The sequence below is a fragment of the Drosophila pseudoobscura genome, chromosome 4 (genome assembly GCF_009870125.1).
Source record: "Drosophila pseudoobscura strain MV-25-SWS-2005 chromosome 4, UCI_Dpse_MV25, whole genome shotgun sequence".
NCBI classification, from domain to species: domain Eukaryota; kingdom Metazoa; phylum Arthropoda; class Insecta; order Diptera; family Drosophilidae; genus Drosophila; species Drosophila pseudoobscura.
Window position 1 is genome coordinate 18,742,010 of NC_046681.1, and position 23,442 is coordinate 18,765,451.

The 23,442-nt window shown below is 45.9% G+C and overlaps 8 protein-coding genes and 1 long non-coding RNA gene across 10 annotated transcripts; 5 read left to right on the forward strand and 4 right to left on the reverse strand.

Moving 5' to 3' along the window:
* Nucleotides 1-49: 49 nt before the first annotated feature.
* Ced-12 (engulfment and cell motility Ced-12) lies at nt 50-3,044 on the forward strand. The gene is made up of 4 exons (XM_001356368.4): nt 50-271; nt 571-1,581; nt 1,633-2,184; nt 2,246-3,044. Exons 1-4 carry the CDS (start codon nt 160-162, stop codon nt 2,743-2,745), a joined length of 2,175 nt encoding a protein of 724 aa, XP_001356404.1. The 5' UTR covers nt 50-159; the 3' UTR covers nt 2,746-3,044.
* Nucleotides 2,880-5,468, reverse strand: Patsas (palmitoyltransferase Patsas; the record flags this gene model as incomplete). Its single annotated transcript, XM_002132498.3, has 2 exons — nt 2,880-3,629; nt 3,696-5,468. Coding segments are annotated over 2 exons (1,965 nt in total), but the record flags the coding sequence as incomplete, so codon positions are not given.
* A 796-nt stretch (nt 5,469-6,264) lies between these two features.
* Nucleotides 6,265-9,450, forward strand: ThrRS (threonine--tRNA ligase). Of its 2 annotated transcripts, none has more exons than XM_015180313.2 (4): nt 6,265-6,405; nt 7,105-7,168; nt 7,231-7,664; nt 7,726-9,450. In XM_015180313.2, exons 1-4 carry the CDS (start codon nt 6,352-6,354, stop codon nt 9,310-9,312), a joined length of 2,139 nt encoding a protein of 712 aa, XP_015035799.2. In that variant the 5' UTR covers nt 6,265-6,351; the 3' UTR covers nt 9,313-9,450. The 2 variants fall into 2 exon arrangements, with proteins under 2 accessions (XP_015035799.2, XP_001356405.3); XM_001356369.4 differs by lacking the exon at nt 6,265-6,405 and adding an exon at nt 6,439-6,645.
* Nucleotides 9,451-9,698: 248 nt separating this feature from the next.
* Rab6 (RAS oncogene family member Rab6) lies at nt 9,699-11,815 on the reverse strand. The gene has a single exon (XM_001356370.4). It carries the CDS (start codon nt 11,418-11,420, stop codon nt 10,794-10,796), a length of 627 nt encoding a protein of 208 aa, XP_001356406.1. The 5' UTR covers nt 11,421-11,815; the 3' UTR covers nt 9,699-10,793.
* Nucleotides 11,816-12,252: 437 nt separating this feature from the next.
* Nucleotides 12,253-13,861, forward strand: Phae1 (Phaedra 1). The gene is made up of 2 exons (XM_033379810.1): nt 12,253-12,508; nt 12,928-13,861. The coding sequence occupies exons 1-2, from the start codon at nt 12,253-12,255 to the stop codon at nt 13,785-13,787; spliced, it is 1,116 nt and encodes a 371-aa protein (XP_033235701.1). The 3' UTR covers nt 13,788-13,861.
* Nucleotides 13,862-14,477: 616 nt separating this feature from the next.
* Snx1 (sorting nexin 1) lies at nt 14,478-16,976 on the forward strand. Its single transcript, XM_001356372.4, has 5 exons — nt 14,478-14,780; nt 14,999-15,102; nt 15,190-16,075; nt 16,140-16,292; nt 16,354-16,976. Exons 1-5 carry the CDS (start codon nt 14,604-14,606, stop codon nt 16,402-16,404), a joined length of 1,371 nt encoding a protein of 456 aa, XP_001356408.1. The 5' UTR covers nt 14,478-14,603; the 3' UTR covers nt 16,405-16,976.
* LOC117184059 (uncharacterized) lies at nt 16,851-17,353 on the reverse strand. Its single transcript, XR_004469237.1, has 2 exons — nt 17,314-17,353; nt 16,851-17,131 (listed from the first exon to the last, which is right to left on the reverse strand). It is a non-coding gene; the product is annotated as an uncharacterized lncRNA (long non-coding RNA).
* Nucleotides 17,354-18,607: 1,254 nt separating this feature from the next.
* Nucleotides 18,608-19,905, forward strand: LOC6902799 (AN1-type zinc finger protein 2A). Its single transcript, XM_002132500.3, has 3 exons — nt 18,608-18,850; nt 18,926-19,467; nt 19,542-19,905. The coding sequence occupies exons 1-3, from the start codon at nt 18,796-18,798 to the stop codon at nt 19,704-19,706; spliced, it is 762 nt and encodes a 253-aa protein (XP_002132536.2). The 5' UTR covers nt 18,608-18,795; the 3' UTR covers nt 19,707-19,905.
* Nucleotides 19,834-23,399, reverse strand: Cog3 (conserved oligomeric Golgi complex subunit 3). Its single transcript, XM_001356373.4, has 8 exons — nt 23,066-23,399; nt 22,491-23,009; nt 21,931-22,418; nt 21,737-21,876; nt 21,513-21,673; nt 21,316-21,445; nt 20,506-21,254; nt 19,834-20,439 (listed from the first exon to the last, which is right to left on the reverse strand). The coding sequence occupies exons 1-8, from the start codon at nt 23,228-23,230 to the stop codon at nt 20,047-20,049; spliced, it is 2,745 nt and encodes a 914-aa protein (XP_001356409.2). The 5' UTR covers nt 23,231-23,399; the 3' UTR covers nt 19,834-20,046.
* Between the last annotated feature and the right edge of the window lie 43 nt (nt 23,400-23,442).

Sequence of the window (23,442 nt, forward strand, 5' to 3'; positions counted from 1 at the left end):
TGAGTTCGTCAGTATATTTACGGTATATTTTTAAAATGAGACGGTATGTTTGGGTATATTTCTGAGGTTCGGACGGTGATACATCCGCGGTCACACTGCTACTGCTCTTGCTAAATAATAGTAATTAACTAAATTCATTTTACTAAAAACAGTGACAAAATGATACCGAAAAAAACGACGGTGAAGGACTCGCACATAGTGAAGATAGCCGTAGAGAGGGAGAATCATATGGCGCAGTTGATAAACCTGGATCAGAGACATCCGCTTGCAAGTATGTCAATAAAACTGAATATTTAAAAGCAATTGCTAGTTTTAGAATCAGAACCAATACGTACGGGCTACGGCACATATATGTAGGTATAGTCCCATAAAGCAGTAATATTCTCTGTTTGGTGTGACTTGAACAACAAACAACGAAAACCTTAAACCAACGCCCTTTCTGGTTCAGACTCTTATCGTGATGTCAGCGCAGGCCCAAGCCTTCATTAAAATGCACCGCAATGGCCGCAACAGGAAGTAAGGTTTTTATTATGAGTGTGTCTCATGATGTGCATATCTCTTGGCTTGCAGGCAAAATCCAGGATATATGCAACGGCTGGTCCATCAGCGACCACCAGAATTACGCGCTGCAGTTTTGCGAGTCAAACAACAAGAAATATGTGACGGAAAAGAACCGAAACGAGATCAAGAATGGCTCTGTACTGCAGTTGCAGTACTCGCCGTCAAAGTCTGCCAGCGATGCCATGGAAACGCTGCTCAATGGTAGCCCTCAGGAGAAGGTCCTGCGACTTAAGGATCTCACATCGCTGAGCACCGATCACACATTTGCATTGGAATTTATTAAGGAGAAGGGTCTTGACAGACTCATTATGATGATTGAAGATGTCAGCCAAAATAACGAAGAGATCCTCAAGTACAGCTTGAGCAGCTTTGTCGAGCTTATGGAGCATGGCACGGTGTCCTGGGAAGTGCCCGAGAACTCATTTGTCGCACGAAATATTGAGATTGTGAGAAATTTCCAAAAATATCCAACGAACTGTGGAGAGAGCGCCCTCTCTAATCTGGAAAATATCGTTCAGTGCAGCAGCAAATACGTGCTGGTGGCGGAAGACATCAAGTTGCAGGATATTCTGCGGCTTCTCCAGGAGGTCAACTCGCCAGTGATGCGCCAGAATGCCATAGCACTGCTAAATGCTCTGTTCGTCAAGGCAGATGAGGCTCGCAGGCGAACGATTGCAAACACTATAAGCGCCAAGCAGTTCCGCCTGGCCTTGATTGGTAATGGGCTGGGTACGGAGATGACCCACCAACTGTATGTGCTCCAAACGTTGACTTTGGGCCTTTTGGAGAAGCGCATGCGTATGAAGATGAATGCCCAAGATCAGGATGCCCATGATAAAATCAAGGAGCTGCGTCGCATTGCCTTTGATGACCACACCACTGCCCTGAGTCAAAATGACGACCACATTCGTCGAGGCGGCGGATCGGGGGCTGGGAATATAAACTTTTCCCAGTACTACAAAAAATTGGGCTTCAAGTGCGACATCAACCCCGCTCAGGACTTTATAGAAACGCCCCCAGGTAAGTGATGCAAAGCCAAATAAAACAATAGTCCAGAATATTGTATTTCAGGCATTCTGGCCCTCGACTGCATGGTGTACTTTGCCCGCAACTACACCCAGCAATACGCAAAGATTGTGCGAGAGAACTCATGCCGCGCGGACGAGCACGAATGTCCCTTTGGACGCACTTCCATTGAACTGGTGAAGGTTCTGTGCGACATTCTGCGAATTGGTGAACCGCCTGCCGAACAATCCGGCGATTTTCAGCCCATGTTTTTTACCCACGACTCCCCCTTCGAGGAGTTCTTTTGTATTTGCGTCATAACTTTGAATCGAACATGGAAGGACATGCGAGCCACAGCGGAAGACTTCACTACCACCTTCAGTGTGGTGCGGGAGCAAATTCAGCGCACTCTGAAATGCAGACCAGAGAATCTGGAGGACTTTCGCAATAAGATAGCTCTACTCCCCTATCAGCAAATCACAACCCTGCGTCAGCAGGAACGCACGTCGAAGGAAGAGTGCGATTCCACAGCCTCGGCCATTGTCAAACTGAAGGAGAAGATATCGCCACACATTCTGGAGCTAATCAAGCAACAGCGTCTATCATTTTTGATAGAAGGTAAGACATTCATGCAAAGGGATTTAATTTAGTATACTTAATCGTTCTCAATGGTTGTTAGGTACTCGTTTCTCCAAGTATTTGCGTGGAACACGAACCAAAGACAAGTTCTGGTATGCCCGTCTATCGCCCAACCACAAAGTCATCCATTATGGAGACTGCGATGAGAAGAACATACCGACATTGGAGGAGCTGCCCAAGAAGCTGCCCATCAGCGAGATCAAGCAACTGTTGGAGGGCAAGGAGTGCCCACACATGAAGGAGACACGCATACGAAAGTCAGCAGTAAACTTGGCGTTCTCCATAACGTTTGAGAACATGGATCACTCGACACTGGATTTTGTGGCCCCCGACGAGAGCATATTCAATTACTGGACGGACGGTATCAATGCCCTGCTCGGCCAGCCGATGGTCAGCAAGCAAAAGAACGAAGATTTCGATACACTGCTCTCAATGGAGATTAAGCTGCGTCTCCTCGATACAGAGGGTGTTGATATCAGCAAGGATCCACCACCCATACCGGAGGATCCCGAGAACTATGATTTCTGCTTCGAAAGCTAAGGGAAAATAGAATAGAGCAAGTGCATGAAGCAATCAACGATAACCATTCGTACCATTTAGATTCCCATCACCTCACCCAAGATACATGCCAAAGTGTACCCATTACATATTCTCCGATTAGATTTGATTTGATATTTTTTTCGTAGTATTATTTGTGCAATTCAATCCGCAATATCGAAATGAACAAAATGAAGGGCTTGCATTCGCTAGCACTCGCATTTTGTGAACACTTACACCATTTATTAATTATATTTAGTATATAATATAGAGATTCATTAAATAACACATTTTATATACGAGTATGTATAACAATTTTTGTACAAAAATTAACAAGAGAAGCGTATTCTTATTAAAGGCTAAAAGTTAAGGAGTTAGAAAAGCGATGATCGGCAAGCCGATCATATCATTGGATACCAAAGCAGACCAAGAAAGATGGATTCCATGGCCCGGAATAGGCTACCAGGAACCTCTCCATCTTTCCTCTCTTCTACAAAGGTATCGTATCTTACCGAGATTGCAATTGTAGATGATAAAACACGCATCGGAGCGGAGCATTCAATTAAGCACAAAGCTTTTGGAGCAAAACCAAAACAGGCAGCCTACCCGAGTGGGTTTTGGGCTGCCGTCTCTTTTCATTATCCACGCACTGGCACCTTGCGCCGACGAGCCGGGGCCCGGTCCTATATTCTTAATCAAATGTTATCCTCCAACAGCAGATCGTTGTCATCTCCTCGATCCGGCAGGCAGACGAAGAACTCCAGTAGATTGAGTATTGGACCGCGCGAAAACGGATTCTGGTAGCGACCCCGCTTATCCCGCAGATATGGATAGCGTTTGTAGTTGAACATTTCGTTTGTTGTGAGATTCATGCAAGCGTGGAGAATCTGTTCAAAAGAAAAAAGGAAGGGCTAAAAGGATTAAAAGAATAGATTGCGATAGTGGAAACCTACCGAAGTGCAGGTGAGAATCCAGCCCAAGCCGCAAAAGACCACCGCCTCGATGAGGCCCAGCACATAGAGCAAGGTGAATCCCTCGATCATCACGCAATAGCAGGCAAAGTAGATGGTAAATGAACAATTGACCGCCACCGACAAGACAAACAGGAAGAACCACATCCGATTCCGGAGCCCCACACAATTGTAGATGAATGGACAGTGGTGATCAAAGTAGGAGACGCAGCGATTGCACACCCGGCAATGCTTGGCCCGGAGCGGACGCAGGCAGCGGCAGCTGTGGCAGAGCCTCGTGAGCATCACGTTCCGCTTCTTTAGCTTATCGAAGTAGGGTATCTGCTTGATGGCCCGGTAGTAGGCATCGGAGCTAAGTGGAATGTAGCCGGGATCGCGACGGTTGGCAATGGCCCAGCTAATCCACATGACGGCGTTCCAGTAGATGAAGCAGTAGTGGGAGCGGCGCAGGATATTCCAGGTGATCGGAATGGCTCGTATCATGTACATGGGATAGCCCCAGAGAAGCACGGAGAATAGGAAGAGAAAGAGGGGTCCCTTGGAGTCGCCGGCACCGCCAAAGAGCCAGCCCCAGCTCTCCGAGACGGAAGGAATCCAACGTGACTTTTTCTTCACCTCGCCGTAGAGGAGGCGCACCACATCCTGGTGCTGATGTGCCTGTGCCAGCATTATGGGTGTTTTGCCGTTCTTATCCCTCGGTTCCAAATCCAGCTGCGACTTCTCGCAGAGCAGACGCACGCAGGTCATATTCCCAGAAAGACACGCCAGATGCAGAGGCGTAGATCCAAAGTTATCCGTCTTCTGCAGCTCAACCCCGGAATACATAAGCAGGCGCATCAGATCAGCGTGTCCTTTGTAGGCCGCCCAGTGAAGAGCCGTGTCGCCATTGATGTCCGTCAGATTGTTGAGTGCACCCATGCCCAGGAGGTAGGCAGCAGTTGCGGTACGTCCATACATGCACGCCAGGTGGAGAGGCGTCAGGCCCTTAAAGTCAGCAGCATTGACGGCGACACCTGCCTGGAGCAGCACCTGGACCACCGAGGCATGGCCTTTCCTACAGGCCCAGTGGATGGGTCGCGGCCCCTGGGTTCCCAAGCACGGCAGATCAATCGGAGCTGTGCGCTCAATCAGATATCTCATCAGTTGGACATTTCCATTCAAGGCGATCCAGTGGGCAGGAGTGTAGCCGTGCCGGTCCCTGGCCGACAGGCACTCCATGCCAAACTTGTCCACTAGATTCTCCACCTCACTGACCTCTCCATTCTTGATGATGTCAAAGATATCGTCTAGGTTGACCGTCGTGGCCCCGTCCAATCCCTCAAACAGCAAGACGCTGTCGTGATCCTCATTGCTGGCTCCATGGTTCCCGCCAGCTCCTCGGCCCGTGAGTGGCGGCGAGTGCGGGCGATGGTCGATATCTATGTCCTCGGCATGGGCATGCTCCTCCGCCACCACCATATTGCATGATGAGGATGCCGTCAGGGGAAGCGCCCACACACTCCGCGCCGCCCCCGGGCTGGGGTGAATCTTGCTGGAAGCCACGTTGTAGAAATCGAAATCTACCCCAAGACGTTCAGCGCCACCAGAGAGCGGTGGTTGGTGATGAAGGGGATTTTCCAATAAGTGTGCAATTTTGTTGGCTTTTTTAACTTCGCGGCGAGCAATACTTTTCCAACAGCTTTCACTTTTTATATGCCAAGCAGCCACGAAGCACACAAAGTAAACACGGCTGCACTCGATGGCGAAGAAATTATGTCAGCGCAATAAGAAAATCAATAACAACGAGGGGGAACGTTGTGAGTTGCTGCGGACACCGCAACTCTACGGTTATACCCGATACTAAGTCAGTATGGCTCTCCTCCGGCAAACGCCGCTAATATTTAACGACACGACAAAGAGTGCGTGCGAGAGAGACAGAAAATCAGTCTGAGCGTGACGTCAGGCGCTGCGTAGCCAGTGCAAATATTGATTTGTTCCTTTTGGCTATAAAATGATCTGATCTGATCCAAATTCAGCAACTGGATAGATATGGTCATTCTCTATGATTCTGCGTTTTTAGTTTTCTCGAATCTGCAATATTGTGGATGCAACAGATTTTCGTCCTTTTCGGGGGCGGAAGGGGGTGGGGCGAAATTTTGAGATACATATACGTTTTATAGTGAATCTAACAGGAGTGCGGATACCAAATTTGGTTACTCTAGCCTTAATAGTCTCTGAGATTTGTGGATGCCACAGATTTTCGCCCTTTGTGGGGGCGGAAGTGGGCGGGGCAAAGTTTTGAAATATTCTTGTAGCAGTGACATATCACAGAAGTCTGGATCCAAAACACCGATGCTCTAGCTCTTATAGTCTTTGAGCACTAGGCGCTAATGGGGACGGACAGACGGACGGACGGACAGACAGACATGGCTCAATCGACTCGGCTATTGATGCTGATCAAGAATATATATACTTTATGGGGTCGGAAACGATTCCTTCTGGACGTTACACACATCCACGCATTGGGTCCCATTTCGAAATCGATTTGGCGCCAAAGCTTTAGCAGCTGACATTCCGGTATTTAGGTATTTTTCCAATCTGGTCACATGTTCTCGCTCTATCTCTCCCTCCTCTCTTTCTTTAAATTTTTTTTCGTAAAATGGGTGACAACGTGGTGCCGGAACTAAGTAATTTGGATTTAAACAAGCAAAAGGCATGTTAAACTCTAAACGAATTGCATTGCAGTGTATGAGAAGTGACAGATTACAGAGTTATGTTGAAACTTGTGCCGCTTGGCGTTGGCGTCAGGTCTTGTAAAGCAATAAGCAGCGCTGTTTGCCTGCGATCGGTGCCAGCCACAGCGTCCAAATATCAGACACAGCATCTACTACAACAGCAGGAAACTCAACCAGATAAAGGCCTGTTAAGAAGCTATCGCTGCTACGCAACTTTGGTTGGTGTCCTTAGGCCATACATAGCATTGTCCTTACTGTTCATAAGTGTTAGTGTTCTTCGCTTTGCCTGTACTACAAATGTGTGCCATTGATGAGGGGGCTCGAGTTGAATCACTGCCAGCCGGCTGCTGTGACGTCACTTACTCGATTCGACCCTCTTACATTGTATGACTGAATGTACCTCCCCTATTGCATCAGTTTTAAAATTTCGGAGAAACGCTCAAAGATAGATAGGTGGTCCCTCAGGCAGTACAAGAAGAACCGAAAGAAATTTGTCATCGTCATTGCCTCGCTTACAATTGTTCAAATAACCAGTGCCAGCGCTCGCCAGCACGATAACAGACACCGAAAAATCATTCCACTAATTGCTTTTCGACTGCATACGTAGTCAAAATATTACCAAATAAAAAAATAAGCTGTGATTTCGTAGACTTATTGATTTTTCCCTCGATTTGCAGGCTGGCAAAATGAAGAAGGAGAAAAAGGAGAAGCCGGCCGGTGCTGCCGGAGACAGTCGCAAGGGTAAGGAGTCGCGAGTTTTCTTAGTAAAAAACATTAACTGAATAGACCTCCTTTCGATTTAGAACTTAGCCCCTTGCCCAAATACATTGAGGAACGTAATATCCTTTGGGAGAAATGCAAGGCTGAGTACCTCGCCGAATTGGCTGTCAAGCCTCGCGAGACCATCAAAGTCACCTTGCCCGATGGCAAGCAAGTAGATGCCATCTCGTGGGAGACCACGCCCTACGATGTGGCCCGTGGCATCAGCCAAGGTCTGGCCGACAACACAATTATATCCAAGGTGAACGGACAGGTCTGGGACTTGGATCGAGTGCTCGAAGAAAACTGCTCCTTGCAGTTGCTAAAGTTCGACGATCCCGAAGCGCAGGCCGTCTTCTGGCATAGCTCCGCTCATATAATGGGTGAGGCCATGGAGCGCATCTACGGTGGACATCTTTGCTATGGTCCGCCCATTGAGAGTGGCTTCTACTACGACATGCATCTGGAGGGGGAAGGCGTAAGTACTTCAGGTTTCTCTTATCAAAAAGCCTTTAATTTATGGAGGTCTTCTCTTGTAGATCTCTACCAACGACTATGGCACCATGGAGTCCCTGGTCAAGCAAATCGTAAAAGAGAAGCAGAACTTTGAGCGTCTGGAGATGAAGAAAGCCGATCTGTTGGAAATGTTCAAGTACAACGAGTTTAAGTTGCGTATTCTGAACGAGAAGGTGACCACGGATCGCACCACTGTGTACAAGTGCGGCTCTCTCATCGATCTCTGCCGCGGTCCCCACGTCCGCCACACAGGCAAGGTCAAGGCCCTGAAGATTACTAAGAACTCGTCGACCTATTGGGAGGGCAAGGCCGATGCCGAGACATTGCAGAGGGTCTATGGAATCTCATTCCCCGATCCCAAGCAGCTCAAGGAATGGGAGAAGCTTCAGGAAGAAGCCGCCAAGCGAGACCATCGCAAAATTGGACGTGAGCAGGAACTGTTCTTTTTCCACGAGCTGTCGCCTGGCTCCTGCTTCTTCCAGCCACGTGGAGCGCACATCTACAACACGCTGATGGGCTTCATCAAGTCGGAATACAGGAAGCGGGGCTTCCAGGAGGTCATCTCGCCAAACATCTACAATGCCAAACTCTGGATGACATCCGGACATTGGCAGCACTATGCCGAGAATATGTTCTCCTTCGAGGCGGAGAAGGAGAAGTTCGCCCTGAAGCCCATGAATTGCCCTGGCCACTGTCTTATCTTTGATACTCGCAACAGATCCTGGAGGGAGCTGCCACTCCGCATGGCCGACTTTGGTGTTTTGCATCGCAATGAGCTCTCGGGCGCCTTGACTGGATTGACGCGTGTGCGTCGCTTCCAGCAGGATGATGCCCACATCTTCTGTGCTCCCGAGCAGATCAAGAGCGAGATGAAGGGCTGTTTGGAGTTCCTGAAGCATGTCTATACCATTTTCGGCTTCACCTTCCAGCTTGTTTTGTCCACGCGTCCAGAGAAGTATCTGGGCGATCTCGAGCAGTGGAATGATGCTGAGAAGGCCTTGGAGGAGTCTCTCAATGAGTTCGGCATGCCGTGGAAGGAGAATCCCGGCGATGGCGCCTTCTATGGCCCCAAGATTGATATTACCATTATGGATGCATTGAAGCGGGCACATCAGTGCGCCACCATACAATTGGATTTCCAGCTACCCATTCGCTTTAATCTCAACTACATTGCCGACGACGGCGAGAAGAAGCGTCCAGTGATCATCCATCGCGCCATCCTGGGCTCTGTGGAGCGTATGATTGCCATTCTAACGGAAAACTATGCTGGCAAATGGCCCTTCTGGCTGTCGCCCCGTCAAGTGATGGTCGTCCCAGTGGGTCCGGCCTACGATCAATACGCCCAGACAGTCAAGGACCAGCTCCATGCCGCTGGCTTCATGAGCGAGGCCGACTGCGATGCCGGCGATACGATGAACAAGAAGATCCGAAATGCTCAGTTGGCCCAGTTCAACTTTATCCTGGTGGTCGGCGACAAGGAGCGTTCATCGAATACCGTCAATGTGCGCACACGCGACAACAAGGTGCATGGTGAGGTCTCTGTCTCGGAGCTGATCACCAAGCTGCAGAAGATACGCGATGAGTTTATCACAAACGAGGACAACTTCTAGGGACACCACATCTTAAACTCTATTTATATATCTTATACTTAATGTGTATTTGCAAAGCAAACAAGTTGGCATTTTTTTCTTTCAATATATTTACGCTTATGAAACCGGAATTCAGAAATAAAACAAACAAAAAACTAAGTCCTATATTTCATGTCGCCTAGCCCCAGCCCCAGTCGCAGTCCATGCGGGAATCGAATCAGTTAACAACACTCACGCCCGATAAGATACGGCGCCCCAAATTGCAGCGACCGAACCGAAGAACTATTCTGATATCATGATTCACTTTCTGGGGTTTTAGTTTTTTCTTTTGTTTTGAAATAATTATTTCTAGTAAAGTGTATATTTTCATTTTCATAATTTGATTTATTAAAAATTGCATTCAAAGGTTTTAGGTTGGTTTCTTTTATTCAATTATATTATCAATTTTGTAAGCCATATGCTTTTCGCGTAAAAAATGCACAAATTTCTCTCGCTAATCGAAGCAAAAATCGTTAATAATATTTTTAAATGTTTACGTTGCCATCTGCCTCAGTGCTCGGTGCTGCCTGCCTGCCCGCCTGTCTGTCTGTTTCATTATTTTTGTCATAAAAATACATAATATATATTTATATTTATATATTTATTCATAAGATGCACGTGTCCAAGTCCTATGCCATCAAAAGTTTCCAGTTGTTTTACAGTTGCCGAGCTATAAACAAAAACCAACCAAGTAAAAATGGGCAAAACAAAGCCGCAAACAGAAACAGAACGGGGCTATAAATGGAAAAACTATTTGCTTAGCCGTGGAATCATTTTGAACACAGGCTGGCTCTCAGTGGTATCTATGTACTTTACTGCCTATGCTCGCATGCTTTTTGTGTGGAGATGCCAAATGGAATGTTGTTGGGGGATCTGTTCTGATCTTCGTCTACCGCTTGGCCTGATTTAAGTACATAAAAGCGTGTGATCTTCTACGGCATCTGCATCTTCTTGTCGTCTGTATTTATGGGGACTTTTGCAGGGGAACGGGTGAATGTGAATGTGAGAATGGAAACTGTTCTCTTGATCCCTGATCTCTCGTTTCTACGATCTCTATGCCTCATGCTTTATGCATCTTGGCCTGCCTCAGGATTAGCTCATTTAAATTGCATTGCATTAGATAATTAACATTAATTAGTTAGCCGATTTCGTTAATTGTTGTTTGTTTGTTTAGTCTATTTTCTGCTTTTTGCTATCATTTTTTACTTTATAAATAAACTTAAACATAAAATTGTGTATGTGTGTGTATAGATGTTTGTTTGCCGGAGGTTTCGCATCCTCTGTCTACTGCTGATCCGCTGATCCAGCCACATACACGCTACACCTGTGTGTACACGCACACTCACCACACCCGTTGCCAGCGTGTGTGTGGAAATGCTATGCTGCTGCTGCTGCTGTTGTTGTCGTAGCGGAGGATGGGGGTTGGGTTGGTTGGGCGTGACGTTGGTTGTCTAGAACTAGTTCTAGCATGCACAACCGCCTTCGGGATCTTTTGTCTCGTTGGGCGAGTCCTTAAGCACAACCTCTTGCATGTCCTCGGAGGGTTTGTTCTCAGTGGAGTCCATACCGGGCAGCGCCGCCGCCACGCGTCTGAACAGTTGTTTCACATTGTAACCGGCTTTGGCGCTGGTCTCGATGAACATCACATTCAGCTCTTTCGCCTTGCGCTCCCCCTCCTCGGTGGAGACTTGTCGCTTGTCGGACAGATCCGTCTTATTGCCGACCAACATGATGATGACATCACTGCCGCGCTCTGTGCGAACGTCATCTATCCACTTGGACGTCTGGTGGAATGAGTTCGTATTGGTGATGTCGTAGACGACCACAGCCACCGTGGAGTCGCGAATGTAGGAGGGTATCAGCGAACGGAAGCGCTCCTGGCCCGCCGTGTCCCACAGCTGGAGGCGCACTGTCCGATCCTCAAGGTACATGGTCTTGGATAGAAAATCAATACCGATGGTTGCCTGGTAGGTGTTGTCGAAGCTGTCATACATGAAGCGTGTAATCAACGACGTCTTCCCCACACTCTGCTCGCCGAGGAAAACCAACTTGAACTTCCTGAGCGGATTGCCAAAGTCGCCGGATGACATGGTTGCTGCGGTGTCTGCTGCGTCTCTTCTTTCGTCGATCTACGCCGCCCGTGCAACTCTCGTACGTGTCTACTTTTTTTTAATTGCGGGTTTGCTGACCTCTCTCTCTTGCGCACTCTCTCCCCTCTTTTGTTGATACTGGGTTGGGCCTGGGGTTTTAGTGGCTCCTATTGCATGCGTAGCCCTGTGTTCTCGATACTATAAAAATAATGGTCGATGCACACACTTACTTAATGCTGTCGGGCAGAAGCAAAGGTGATTAGCAGATCAAATTACTTTATAATATTCGTTTCGTCGTGGAAAAAATTTTAGCCAGCAAATCTCGTCTTCTTCTTAACTTCTGAGTCAGTTTGCTGTGACCCAGTGTTGCCAGATTTTGAGCGTAAAAATATGCTAGATTTCACAAAAATGCAAGCTAGAACAAGCTAAAAATTGTAAAAAAAAAAAGGCTAAAAGCGGTCTCATCCATCATAAGGTTAAATATAAGGGCATAATGCCGCCTCATGCTCCTCTGTTTTATAGCTTTTTTTTTATAAAGCTAGTTTTATTCTTTTGGGCAATGCCTAAAAACATATGTAGGACATAAAAAGGCTAGATTTAAGCTATAAATTTCCGTTTTTAAATAAGCTAGATCTAGAAATATGAGAAAATGGCAGCAAAAATACCGAAGTTCGCAGCGCTCTGGTATTTTATTAAAATACATATGACATGCAAAAGGAAGAAGAAGAACAGACCTCGACAGGGGGTGGGGGGGGTGGATCAGCTGTTCGATAACGGCATCTGGAAACCATCTTCAGGATTCTGGCCGACAAGGTTGCGTGATCCGTGGGGAATGGGGCCTGCTCCACCTCTGCCTGTACCGGCCCCGCGACCCCCCTGCGTGTTACCTGCCGCCTTCCTGCTGTTCTCGCGCCAGGAGCACATTGCCCGCATATCGACCGAGTACAGCGAGGGTGCATCTACTGGACTAACCAGAAGACCAAGTGCATCTTCCGGCTCCTATGTGCAACGGGACATTAAGCGGGTGCACAAGACGACGGGCGAGAACCGCAGCCTCGTCCATTCGGGCATGACGTACATCACTTCGCGTGAATGCGTGAAAGCTCAAAAACGGGGGCTGCTCCCTCCTGGGCTTGGACCAGCGCGGTAGACGGCGCATGACCTGTGCCTGCTCCACCCACTACCAGCTGGCCAAGGACGGAGTCTCCTGCATCCCACACAAGAACTATATACATCATCTTCAGCCAGAGGAACAGCTTCGGCCGACTGCTGTTCGACAAGAATATCCGAGCCGTGGACTATGTTTGGAATGCAACATCTTGAGATAGATTCCACTTGAACTTTTGTGCGCATTCGTCTAGGCGAATGGCTGGATATATGTATGTACCACGTCAAGTGCCCCTGCTTGGGAGTCACTTAATCTTAATTATAATAAACGCTTATCTCGAAAACATGAAAGTTAATTGAAACCCTTATCTTCTTGAAAATTCGTATTTCGTTTTAATTTAAACGGACCGTGATAAAGGTAGATGTAAACAGTTCTACGAAAACTACGGACAGCAAACAATGTCACGCTCTTGTCTTGTCGCGTGTTACCTACTCCTGGCCCTTGGCCTACGCCAGGCATGTGCGATGGCTGAAGGTCCAAATGGTCGTGTTGTGGGAGGTGTGGCGGCAGCCGCAAATAGTGCTCCCTACGCCGTGTCCATGCAGTACCAAGGAACTCACTATTGTGCCGCCAGCATCCTGAATACCAACTGGCTGGTGACGGCCGCCCATTGCCTGACGAACAGCGCTCAAGTGCTGGGAAGCACTTTAGTCGCAGGAAGCATTGCAGTGGCGGGAACGGCGAGTACAACCCAAAAGCGCACCATTACCTACTTCGTAGTCAACGATTTGTACACCGGAGGGACTGTGCCCTACGACATTGGTTTGATTTACACTCCGACAGCGTTTAAGTGGTCAGCTGCAGTGGCTCCTGTTAGCCTTCCCTCATCTGGCAAGGTGCCAACGGGTACGGCCAGCCTATATGGCTGGGGAAGCACCAGTACAACCAATACGGCTTCATATCCCTCAACACTCCAAGTAGCCAATAATCTGCCAATCATCAGTTTGGCCTCGTGTGAAGCTGCTTTGGGCACTAAAGGAAGCGATGTTCATTCAACGAATCTATGCACTGGTCCACTTACTGGCGGCGTCAGCATCTGCACCTCGGACTCTGGAGGTCCTTTGGTCCAAGGCAATGTCCTTATTGGTATAGTTTCCTGGGGCAAGCTGCCCTGCGGCCAGGCCAACTCTCCGTCAGTTTATGTGCAAGTCTCTTCGTTTATATCCTGGATATCGACCAATCAAGTGGCACCAAGCTAAGTTTGCTTAGTCTGAAATAAGCAGGAGTTTTCATATTAATAAAATCAAAACAATACAGCATTTAATCTATGTTATATTTGATCGTTTTAAAAAAAGGTCTTTAATATTAATTGAGTTCATAAGTATATATTACAAGTTTAGGAAAGTTACTTTCAAATCTGTCTGATATATGACCCTCATAGAGAGTTTTATCTTTAAATATTATATCTTATATCTCATATTGAGAGGCGGTATCTGATCTAAATATATTGTACAGGCTATTGCCCTCTGACCTACTTTTAAATGTACATATATGGAAATATATCATCTATCTATTAAATTTCACTTTCAAAGGTATATTTAAGAACAAAGGCTATAGGCGTCCATACGCAGGATTTTTTAAATTTTCGCTCTCAAATCGTATGTACGTCGTTTATTCCAATGGATTGCCGAACTACTTTCTTCGAAACGGTTATTGGCTCTTTTTGCTCTCTTCCAAGCGGTTAAGGCGCTCCAGTCAAGAAGAAAATGGATTCATCAATCGTATAAAATTGTGTGGGCATGGCTAAATGTTCTATATAGCTAGTAATATTCGACGGAATATCAAAAACGAAGAATATTTAAAATATAACTTGAATTCGTCAGTATATTTACGGTATATTTTTCAAATAAGACGGCATATTTTGGTATATTTCTGAGGGTCGGACGGTATATTTTATCGCTAAATCCGCGGTCACACTGCTGCAGTCGAAAAATTAAAGCTTTTAGGCAAGAAGTAAACTTAAAGGAGTTTTTCTGATTATTAAGAAACAGAAAAACGCTGCATTGACAATTAGCATGGAAGTGGAAAGTCCCGAACACAACAAAGAATTCGCTGAAGTGGACATTAATAATGGTGCTGAATCGGCATCCGATGACGAGGAAGAAGTTCCAGCGCCCGGCAGCGTTACTTTGGAGAACGAAAATGATTTATTCGTATCAGCCATGAGTCCCAGTAGCATCGGGGATGTGCATGTAAGTCAAATCAGAGCGTACGCCCAACAGGATGCCTATTAAATTAGGTTTAATTTTTGGGGCGGCGCTCTCCATTTTGCTTGCTTTATCAACCAGAGACTGTTTCTGTGCTTTGTTTGGCGTTGACAACGTCATTAGAGCCGCCCACCAGCACACAGCCATGTTGTTGTTTGTGTGCTTATCATCAATTGAATCGTCTCTTTCTCTCTGAATTACAGCCGCTGCAAGAAGTTTTGACGGACGATGGAGACTTCTTTATAAAAATTGTTGTATCTGACCCCCAGAAGATTGGCGATGGCATGGGCTCATATTTGGCCTACAAGTGAGTCACGCCGCCCCACTGGCTTATCATGGAATTGCATACTATTGATTCTGTTTATGTTACTTATCGGCTTTCCCTAATGACTAGAGTGACGACCAAAACTAACATTCCCAAGTTCAAGCGGACAGACTTCAGCACTTTGCGACGCTTCAGTGATTTCCTTGGCATACATGATCTGCTGGTCGGAAAATACATGCGGGTGGGACGGATAATACCCCCAGCCCCATCGAAGAACATAATAGGCAGTACTAAGGTGAAGATTAGTCCACAGCAGAGTGAGCCGGGCACTCCAATGAACCAGGAGTGGGTAGAAATTCGACGTGCAGCGCTGGAACGCTTTGTCCACCGCACCGCACAGCACCCTATACTGCGTGTGGACTTGGATTTCATGAATTTTCTGGAAAGCGATCAGGATCTGCCGCGCGCCGTTAACACCTCGGCTCTGAGTGGCGCCGGTGTGATTCGCTTGTTTAATAAAGTGGGCGAAACTGTAAACAAAATTACCTATAAAATGGATGAGAATGATCCCTGGTTTGACGACAAGATCACTGAGGTGGAGAATTTGGATGCGAACCTTCAAAAGCTGCATAATGCAATGAAGTCTCTGGTCACCTCACGACGGGAACTTTCTGCACTAACCGGCTTGGTGGCCAAATCCGCTGCAATGCTTAGCACTTGCGAGGAACACACTGGACTGTCGCGTGCCCTGTCTAATCTGGCGGATGTGGAGGAGAAAATGGAACTTCTGCGCTCTGAGCAAGCCAACTCTGATTTCTTTATTCTCGCCGAGTTCATCAAGGATTACTTGGGCTTGTTTGGTGCCATTAAGTGCATTTTCCATGAGCGCGTCAAGTCTTTTCAAAACTGGCAATATGCTCAAATGCAGTTGTCCAAGCGACGAGAGAATCGTGGCCGCTTTGAGTTGGCCAATCGTGCGGATAAGTTGGATCAGGCCCAGTTAGAAGTGGATGAGGTGGGTCTGCATAATAAGTTTAATATTTCCTTGTTGAAATCGTATGTCATTCTGCCCTTTACAGTGGCAAGGAAAGGTACAACGCTGTCAGCAGCATTTTGATGACATATCGGCGGAAATTAAGCGTGAAATGGAGCGCTTCGAATTGACCAGAGTGAAAGACTTTAAAGCAAATATTATCAAATATATAGAAGATCAAATGGCACATCAGCAACAGGTGAATATAAAAAAATATTTGACCATCCGCTTATCAAAAAACGAACCATTTTGAATTCTAGATCGTCAGCTATTGGGAGGCGTTTGCTCCGTTTGCCCGTGAAATCGTTTAACTTTAATTCACAACCTTTTCTCAATGCATTTCCAAAAACTGTCAAGAGCCAATAGCCAAGCGCGCTTTGAACATTTTTTCAGCGGGACCAAATTTGTTCTTGATCTAAAGATTTGGAGCTATATTTCGCCATCAGCACTTGTCTAGCAATCTGCAGCTGCTGTTTGTATTTCCAAGCAAAAGATTTCAATTCCTCTCAGAAAGTTAAACTTTAACTATCGATGCATTCGCACCAACGTTATCTCTTTATTCTTTATATGCACAGTAATTATGCTTTTATATTGCTAAAACAAAGCAAAATGGCAATAGCAGATCTAAAGCTGCGTATTCTCATTATTCACACATATTCGGTATTATTTAAAACAACGCAAAATGAATCCAGAAATTTAATTAAAGTGAAGAAGAAGACTTTATTAACGATTTCCAAATTGAAATGTATACCATTATTGTTGGGAAATATTTTTCCTTAATTGTTGTTGGTATATTTATGTATTTATATATATATTCCTATTAAAACATTTTGTATCATGACAAAGAGAGCATTTCAAACAAATAAATTTGTAAATATGTATAGATGTAAATAGTGGTTCAATAATCTGATTTAAAATTTCCGCTCAACTACTCGCAGTCCGAGAAACTCGAGTTTCCGGCTCTTCATTTTATCGAACTTCGGAGAACCAAGGATTTAAGCATAGTGAACACTTGATTAGACCGCCTGCGCTGTAATGCTGAAAAGATATTTCATTAAAATTTATTAAATAAATTTGAATTTTAACTTGGAGTATTTCGGAATGGGTTATATGGTCTTTCTCTATGATTCTGAGTTTTTATTTTCTCTTATCTTTAAAATTTTAATGCCACAGATTTTTGCACTTTATACGGACAAAAAAAAGGGGCGCGCGTTGAGTACCCCAGAGTGACGTCATCATGAGAGAGAGAGCGCAGAGAGAACATCTTTGCATGTGTTAGTACACACGCAATATGTTTCGACAAAAATATGTGATTGTATGCTTTTTTCAAATTTTTTGAACTCTCCCAGTTCTGGTTCTGTATACAGTTGGTTTTTATACCCGATACTCAAAATGAGTATTGGGGTATATTAGATTTGTGGTAAAAGTGGATGTGTGTAACGTCCAGAAGGAATCGTTTCCGACCCTATAAAGTATATATATTCTTGATCAGCATCAATAGCCGAGTCGATTGAGCCATGTCTGTCTGTCCGTCTGTCCGTCCGTCCGTCTGTCCGTCCACTTCAGCGCCTAATGCTCAAAGACTATAAGAGCTAGAGCAACGATGTTTTGGATCCAGACTTCTGTGATATGTCACTGCTCCAAAAATATTTCAAAACTTTGCCCCGCCCACTTCCGCTCCCACAAAGGGCGAAAATCTGTGGCATCCACAATTTCGACGATACGAGAAAACTAAAAAGAATCGTAGAAGATGACTATATCTTCTAGAATGCAAAATCTGAACCAGATCGTTTAATTATTACAGCCAGAATCACGAAAACAATTTCACTCTTTCTCGCTCTGTCTCACTCTAACACACAGGTTTCATGGTCGGTTTTGCCAATTGCAAAATATGAGTTCAAGGATCTCAGAACCTATAAAAGCCAGAGCAACCAAATTTGGTATCCACACTCCTGTGATATCGGACCTTGACCGTTTCATGTCCAAATTTCGCCACACCCCCTTCCGCCTCCGCAAAGGACGAAAATCTGAGGCAACCACAAATCTCAGAGACTATTAAGGCTAGAGTAACCAAATTTGGTACACACACTCCTTTAAGATGTCACTATAAAACGTATATCTCAGAATTTCGCCCCACCTCCATCCGCCCCCACAAAAAACGAAAGTCTGTTGCATCCACAATATTGCAGATTTGAGAAAACTAAAAACGCAGAATCATAGATAATGACCATATCTATTAGATTGCTGAATCTGGATCAGATCAGATCATTTTTATAGCCAAAAGGAACAAATCAATTTGCAGTGGCTACGCAGCGCCCGACGTCACGCTCAGCCTGATTTTCTGTCTCTCTCGCACGCACTCTTTGTCGTGTCGTTTAATATTAGCGGCGTCTGCCGGAGGAAAGCCATACTGACTAAGTATCGGGTATAACTGTAGAGTTGCGGTGTCCGCAGCAACTCACAACGTTCCCCCTCGTTAAAAATAAATGTATGACCGCCGAATTCGTTCGGTATATCGCACAAAAGTACCGATATTTTGTGTAAAGCTACCCTGTTTCACAATTTATATTTCTGTTTAGTCATTATTGATAAAAATCGACGATTTTCTGGAAGTTTTCTTTGATTGGGCAAAGGGAATAAAAGCAGCTGCAACCTGTGAGAAGGTATATTTTCAACTCGACAGTAGACGCCACGAGAACACTATGGAGTTTCCACATTTGGGCCAGCATTGCAGCGAGCAGACATGCAACAGATTGGGTGAGAAGCAAAAACCTCCAACCAGGAAGTAAAGGCAGACTATTAATTCAATTAATTTGGAAAATATATTCATAGATTTCCTACCTGTCAAGTGTGACTCATGCGACAAGGTATTTTGCGCCTCCCACTACAACTACGATCGTCACAATTGTCCCGGAGCGTACAAGAAAAATGTCCAGGTGCCCATCTGTCCGCTCTGTCATGAGCCAGTGCCCACAGCGCCTGGCGTGGAACCTGACCTAACAGTTGGCCAACACATTGACAAGCAATGCAAATCGGAGAGCAAGAAAATCTATACAAACCGCTGCCATGCCAAAGGTTGTAAACGCAAGGAACTCATTCCTGTGAAATGTACACAGTGCCACTTGAACTTCTGTCTACGTCACCGTCATACCAGCGACCACGAATGCAGGCCAAATGAGCCCACGCCAGCAGCGCCCAGTGGAGCCAGTGGAGTTTTTCAATCTATATTCAAGTCATCCACTGACGCACGATCGAATGCGGCTAAAGCAGCGGAAAGTCGTCGTCAGAATAAGCCAGCAAACAACCTGTTCAACTCAAATCCCAGACCAAGACCAGTGCAGGCCGCACAAGTTCAAAATATACAGGGAAATATGGTAAGTCATCATTGAAATAGAACCATAGTTTCGTTGCCTGAAACTAACCAATACCAAACTATATTTTGCTTCAGACTGAAGACGAGGCGCTGGCACGGGCGCTAGCCTTATCAATAATGGAACAGGATGACGCTGCGGAACTGGATCGTAACCGCCAGACACCAGCCCAGAACAACGCACCGGGTGTTACTGTGGGCGGGCAGCAATCAAATGCCAAGGACAAGTGTTCGCTGTCCTAGTTACAGAATCTTACGAGTACAACTCTCGACATATCCATCACTTGACCAGCAGCAAAGCAAGGAATCTGCCCCAACTACTATTAGAGAATATTCGAACTATTTGCATATTGTTATTGTTCTCGTAATGTTTTGTTGATAATTTACTTCGACTTCGTCACATTCTACGTGGTTTAGCAAAAATAAATCAATGTTAATTCTACATTGTGTTTTTTTGGAAAGGATAAACCACAACAGGCTGCAAGACACCACTCTTATGCAGCTCTTAAACATATAAATATATTACATGGCTTAGCTAGATAAATAGATATACATATAAGTTACATAGGGGATACATTGCAAACTATTCTGAGCTGGCCTGCGCGGATGTTGGCACTTCTAATTCAGCCACTACATTCTCTGAAGGTGTACTCTCCGCTGGAGCTGGCGCTGCTTCTGATCTAACGGCCTCCAGTTCCTCTGCCTTGGACTCTTGCAACAGCTCGGCTTTGTTGGACATTGTGCTCAGTTTTCTGCCACCTGCTGCTGCACCTTCTATTGAGGACGAGGTGCTGATTTTTCGTGCTGCTGCCGCTGCAAAACTTGCCACTCCCTCTGCAGCCAAAATACTGGCACTGGAAAGCAAGATGGATACCTGTTCCGCAGACGGGCAGCTCGTGATGATCATATCATCTGTAGAGTAGCCGTTTGTGGTCAGTAATTGCTCCAGTTTAACAAACGATTGTATGATATTGTTCTAAAGGGTTAAAAGATTTTAAATACATTTTTTTTTTTTACTTATCCTCGAAGTTAGGACACTTACACGTATGGGGCGAAAGATTATGAATTCCGTATCACGATTGCTCAGGTAGAGTTGCATGGCTCGCTGGAGCACTGCCAGCTTGGCCTTGATCATGCGCTGCGTTTCTTGAATGATACTGCTTATCTGCTGCGGACTCGCCCAGGGGCTCTGCCTCAGAACGTAGCTTGCCTTTGGGGACGAGGACTCCGGCGTTGAGGCTGTTGTGGAGGCCGCTTGTGCCAGCAGACTCTGTGTCTTGTCCAGGAATGTGATTAAGGGGCCGATTAACATATTCACAGCATCTCTGATGTACTTCTCGCAAACTGTCTTCAGCTGACGGTCCACCTCCTTACGAGAGTCAAGCAAATGCTCTTTTATCTGTGGTGTGCCCTCTAGCAGGAATTCGAGCAAAGCATTGTTGCTGCCCATGGAGAAAAGCTGTTTCCGCTTCTGCAGCAGTCCAAAGGCAGCGGTCTTGACTTTACTAAAGTCCAAAGATGTTTCCTTTACAGTGAAATCCACTCGGAATGGAGCAATCTGTTCCCTAAGGATCAGCAGATGTTTGATTTCGAAGAGTTCTCCGTCGATTGGCGTCTTGGCAGCTCCAATTTTGCCACCGGCATAGGAGACACTTTGGATGCAGAGCTTTAGAGCCTCCTGTGAAAGGCCTTGGAAAATGGGCCGATCAACGCAGCGATACAAGCGGGAGAGGCAGACTAAAGTGCGGCGAACAGTCGGGTACCACATGCCATGCAAATCAGCGGGGGAATCTGAAAGAATTATTTTGATTGTTCAATTAAGATCTACCTATTCTATTCCTTCGATGCATACTCATTTGCTTGATTCTGTAGGAATTATCAACGCTTTCTGTTTCTAAAACACTCGATACACTGGAAATAACGGAGGCGCGCGAATCCGATCTGCGCAAAGGAGTAGGCTCTTGAAGAGATAACGCAATGCTCTAAAAATTGTTTATATTGAATTATTAAATAGTTAAATCGGTTAAGTGTATAGAGCTAGGTTAATACCTCCATCATTTCCAGCTTCTCGGGATAGGCCAGGTCGCCCGATGAAGGATTAAAGTTCTGAATGTCCGACTGTAGATACAAATGTGCACGGAATACCAAACGCTCCTGCACATCCTGCAGTAATTGATGAGCAATGGTGGCAAAGGCCTCCAGGGCGGATGCTTGTAGATAAAAAGATTGTTGACATATTATCAAATATTACAAAGTATTTCGCATTAACATACGATTTTGTTGAACATGCTCTTCAAGCATTTCAATGCGCAAGATAGAGCAGATCTCGGCCAGCGTTTCCAAATGATTAATGTGTATGATGAAGGGCCGCAATGTATCATAAAGAATAGTACACAAGCCTTCTAGATAAACGCTGAAAACAAGGACATGATCAATCCTGAATCGATTCTAATTTAGACAAACTCACGTCAGGTGTGGCGCGCCTGTACTAAAGAACTGGTAAAACAAACGCTGCTCGTCCTGACACACATGCACGAGAAATCCGCATGCACTCCGCGTCAACGAGCAATGGTCTCCTTTGTGGGCCGTTTTAACATTCTGTATCGAAAGGTTCACTGCTGGCGACATCACACTGGCACGCTGAGCCAAGTAATGCTGCTGCAAGTCGGTCATTAGCTGGGTATAGTCGTTGCTGTGCTCCAGACGAGTCTCAATCAGTTGGACCACTCGTTTAACCTTCGCTGCTGCTGTTTGATACTTCCCATAATACAAGGCGAAGGCAGCATCCGGTGCTTGCAGGGCGCTAGATGAATCAGTTGCGCTATTCTTGGGATGCAGTGTAGCCTCCGTGGCCTGATTGATCACGCTGGTGACATAGTTTCGCACCAGGCCAGAGGCCTTTGCCAAGCATTGTCTATACTTCACATTGTAGGTGGCGGCGTCTTTAAATTTGGGCTAGAATAGGGTGCAAATAAACATGTAGCTTGTTGAAGATGAGCTTAAAGTGGGCTGTGTTTAAAGTCTTACATTTTCCTCTATGTAGTTCAAGCATTCATCAATTTTATTTAAGCATTCCCGGAACGCTTCGCTGGCCACTGATAACGTAGGACTTTGAAGTCGTTGATTCAGCAGCTCAACTTGACTGAAATAATGCAAACGTCGTTGAATTTCATTGCTCAGATCCTGGAGCTTCTCCTGCTCATCGATCAACTGTTCGCTGGCCGTGTTCAAGGCACTCGTCTTTTGCGACACAAACTCGTACTCGTCGGAGAGGGCCCCCAAACGATCCATGGCTACCGAGATTTGGCCAAGCATGTGGGAGCACTCCGCCTTGCGCTGCTCCAACTGCTGCAGATATTTGTGATAAACCGCATCGCCACGTTGCTCGATCTCAGCGTTGACGTCTACAAACCAGAGCAGGAAATCGTTGGTGTTCTGAAGGCCCTCGGCAGGCAGTTCTATATCGTCAGTACTCTTTGTTGGCGCGCCCTCTGTGTTAGCCTCGTCTGATGGCTCTGCTGTCGTAGGAGTGGTCCCTACCGGCAACTATCAACAAAGATGAGTCTTATCAATTTGTTCGCACTTGCGACAAGCACACTTACCGATGGTCCGCTGTCTCGCCACAGATTTGCGAAGACATCCAAATGTTCCTCCTGCTGGACACTGAGCGCCGCCAGGGGATCGGTCTTGGACTCCCATTGCATCAGGCGGTTGCGAATTTTCCGTAAATTCTCATTCTCGCTTTGTGCTGTGGCGACGTCATCCATTTTTCTTCAGCAGCGGACTTCTTCAGCTGTTTCTAGAGCTAGAGCTGACATCGATGTTTTTGCTCCGAAATCGATGTTTTTAGTCATATACTTTTATTCGCCCCAAATTAGTGGCAAACAAAGATTTAATGTTCCTGGAGCTTCTGAAAAGATATTCAGTTAAGATTGCAAGACCTCTTGTTTTTTTTTTTTGTAAATTCTCTAATAAAAAA

Excerpts from the sequence above, each read along its gene's own strand:
- Ced-12 (XM_001356368.4), top strand. The coding sequence starts at position 160 with ATGATACCGAAAAAAACGACGGTGAAGGACTCGCACATAGTGAAGATA. Across the intron at positions 1,582-1,632 it reads CTTTATAGAAACGCCCCCAG|GCATTCTGGCCCTCGACTGC; the intron begins GTAAGTGATGCA and ends ATTGTATTTCAG. Across the intron at positions 2,185-2,245 it reads TCTATCATTTTTGATAGAAG|GTACTCGTTTCTCCAAGTAT; the intron begins GTAAGACATTCA and ends AATGGTTGTTAG.
- ThrRS (XM_001356369.4), top strand. The coding sequence starts at position 6,466 with ATGTTGAAACTTGTGCCGCTTGGCGTTGGCGTCAGGTCTTGTAAAGCA. Across the intron at positions 6,646-7,104 it reads ATCGCTGCTACGCAACTTTG|GCTGGCAAAATGAAGAAGGA; the intron begins GTTGGTGTCCTT and ends CTCGATTTGCAG. Across the intron at positions 7,665-7,725 it reads TGCATCTGGAGGGGGAAGGC|ATCTCTACCAACGACTATGG; the intron begins GTAAGTACTTCA and ends CTTCTCTTGTAG.
- Rab6 (XM_001356370.4), bottom strand. The coding sequence starts at position 11,420 with ATGTCATCCGGCGACTTTGGCAATCCGCTCAGGAAGTTCAAGTTGGTT.
- Phae1 (XM_033379810.1), top strand. The coding sequence starts at position 12,253 with ATGGGGCCTGCTCCACCTCTGCCTGTACCGGCCCCGCGACCCCCCTGC. Across the intron at positions 12,509-12,927 it reads CATGACGTACATCACTTCGC|AAACGGACCGTGATAAAGGT; the intron begins GTGAATGCGTGA and ends TCGTTTTAATTT.
- Snx1 (XM_001356372.4), top strand. The coding sequence starts at position 14,604 with ATGGAAGTGGAAAGTCCCGAACACAACAAAGAATTCGCTGAAGTGGAC. Across the intron at positions 14,781-14,998 it reads GTAGCATCGGGGATGTGCAT|CCGCTGCAAGAAGTTTTGAC; the intron begins GTAAGTCAAATC and ends TCTGAATTACAG. Across the intron at positions 15,103-15,189 it reads GGCTCATATTTGGCCTACAA|AGTGACGACCAAAACTAACA; the intron begins GTGAGTCACGCC and ends CCTAATGACTAG.
- LOC6902799 (XM_002132500.3), top strand. The coding sequence starts at position 18,796 with ATGGAGTTTCCACATTTGGGCCAGCATTGCAGCGAGCAGACATGCAAC. Across the intron at positions 18,851-18,925 it reads GCAGACATGCAACAGATTGG|ATTTCCTACCTGTCAAGTGT; the intron begins GTGAGAAGCAAA and ends ATATATTCATAG. Across the intron at positions 19,468-19,541 it reads AAAATATACAGGGAAATATG|ACTGAAGACGAGGCGCTGGC; the intron begins GTAAGTCATCAT and ends ATTTTGCTTCAG.
- Cog3 (XM_001356373.4), bottom strand. The coding sequence starts at position 23,230 with ATGGATGACGTCGCCACAGCACAAAGCGAGAATGAGAATTTACGGAAA. Across the intron at positions 23,010-23,065 it reads GGCGAGACAGCGGACCATCG|TTGCCGGTAGGGACCACTCC; the intron begins GTAAGTGTGCTT and ends CTTTGTTGATAG. Across the intron at positions 21,446-21,512 it reads AGAAGCTGGAAATGATGGAG|AGCATTGCGTTATCTCTTCA; the intron begins GTATTAACCTAG and ends AACAATTTTTAG.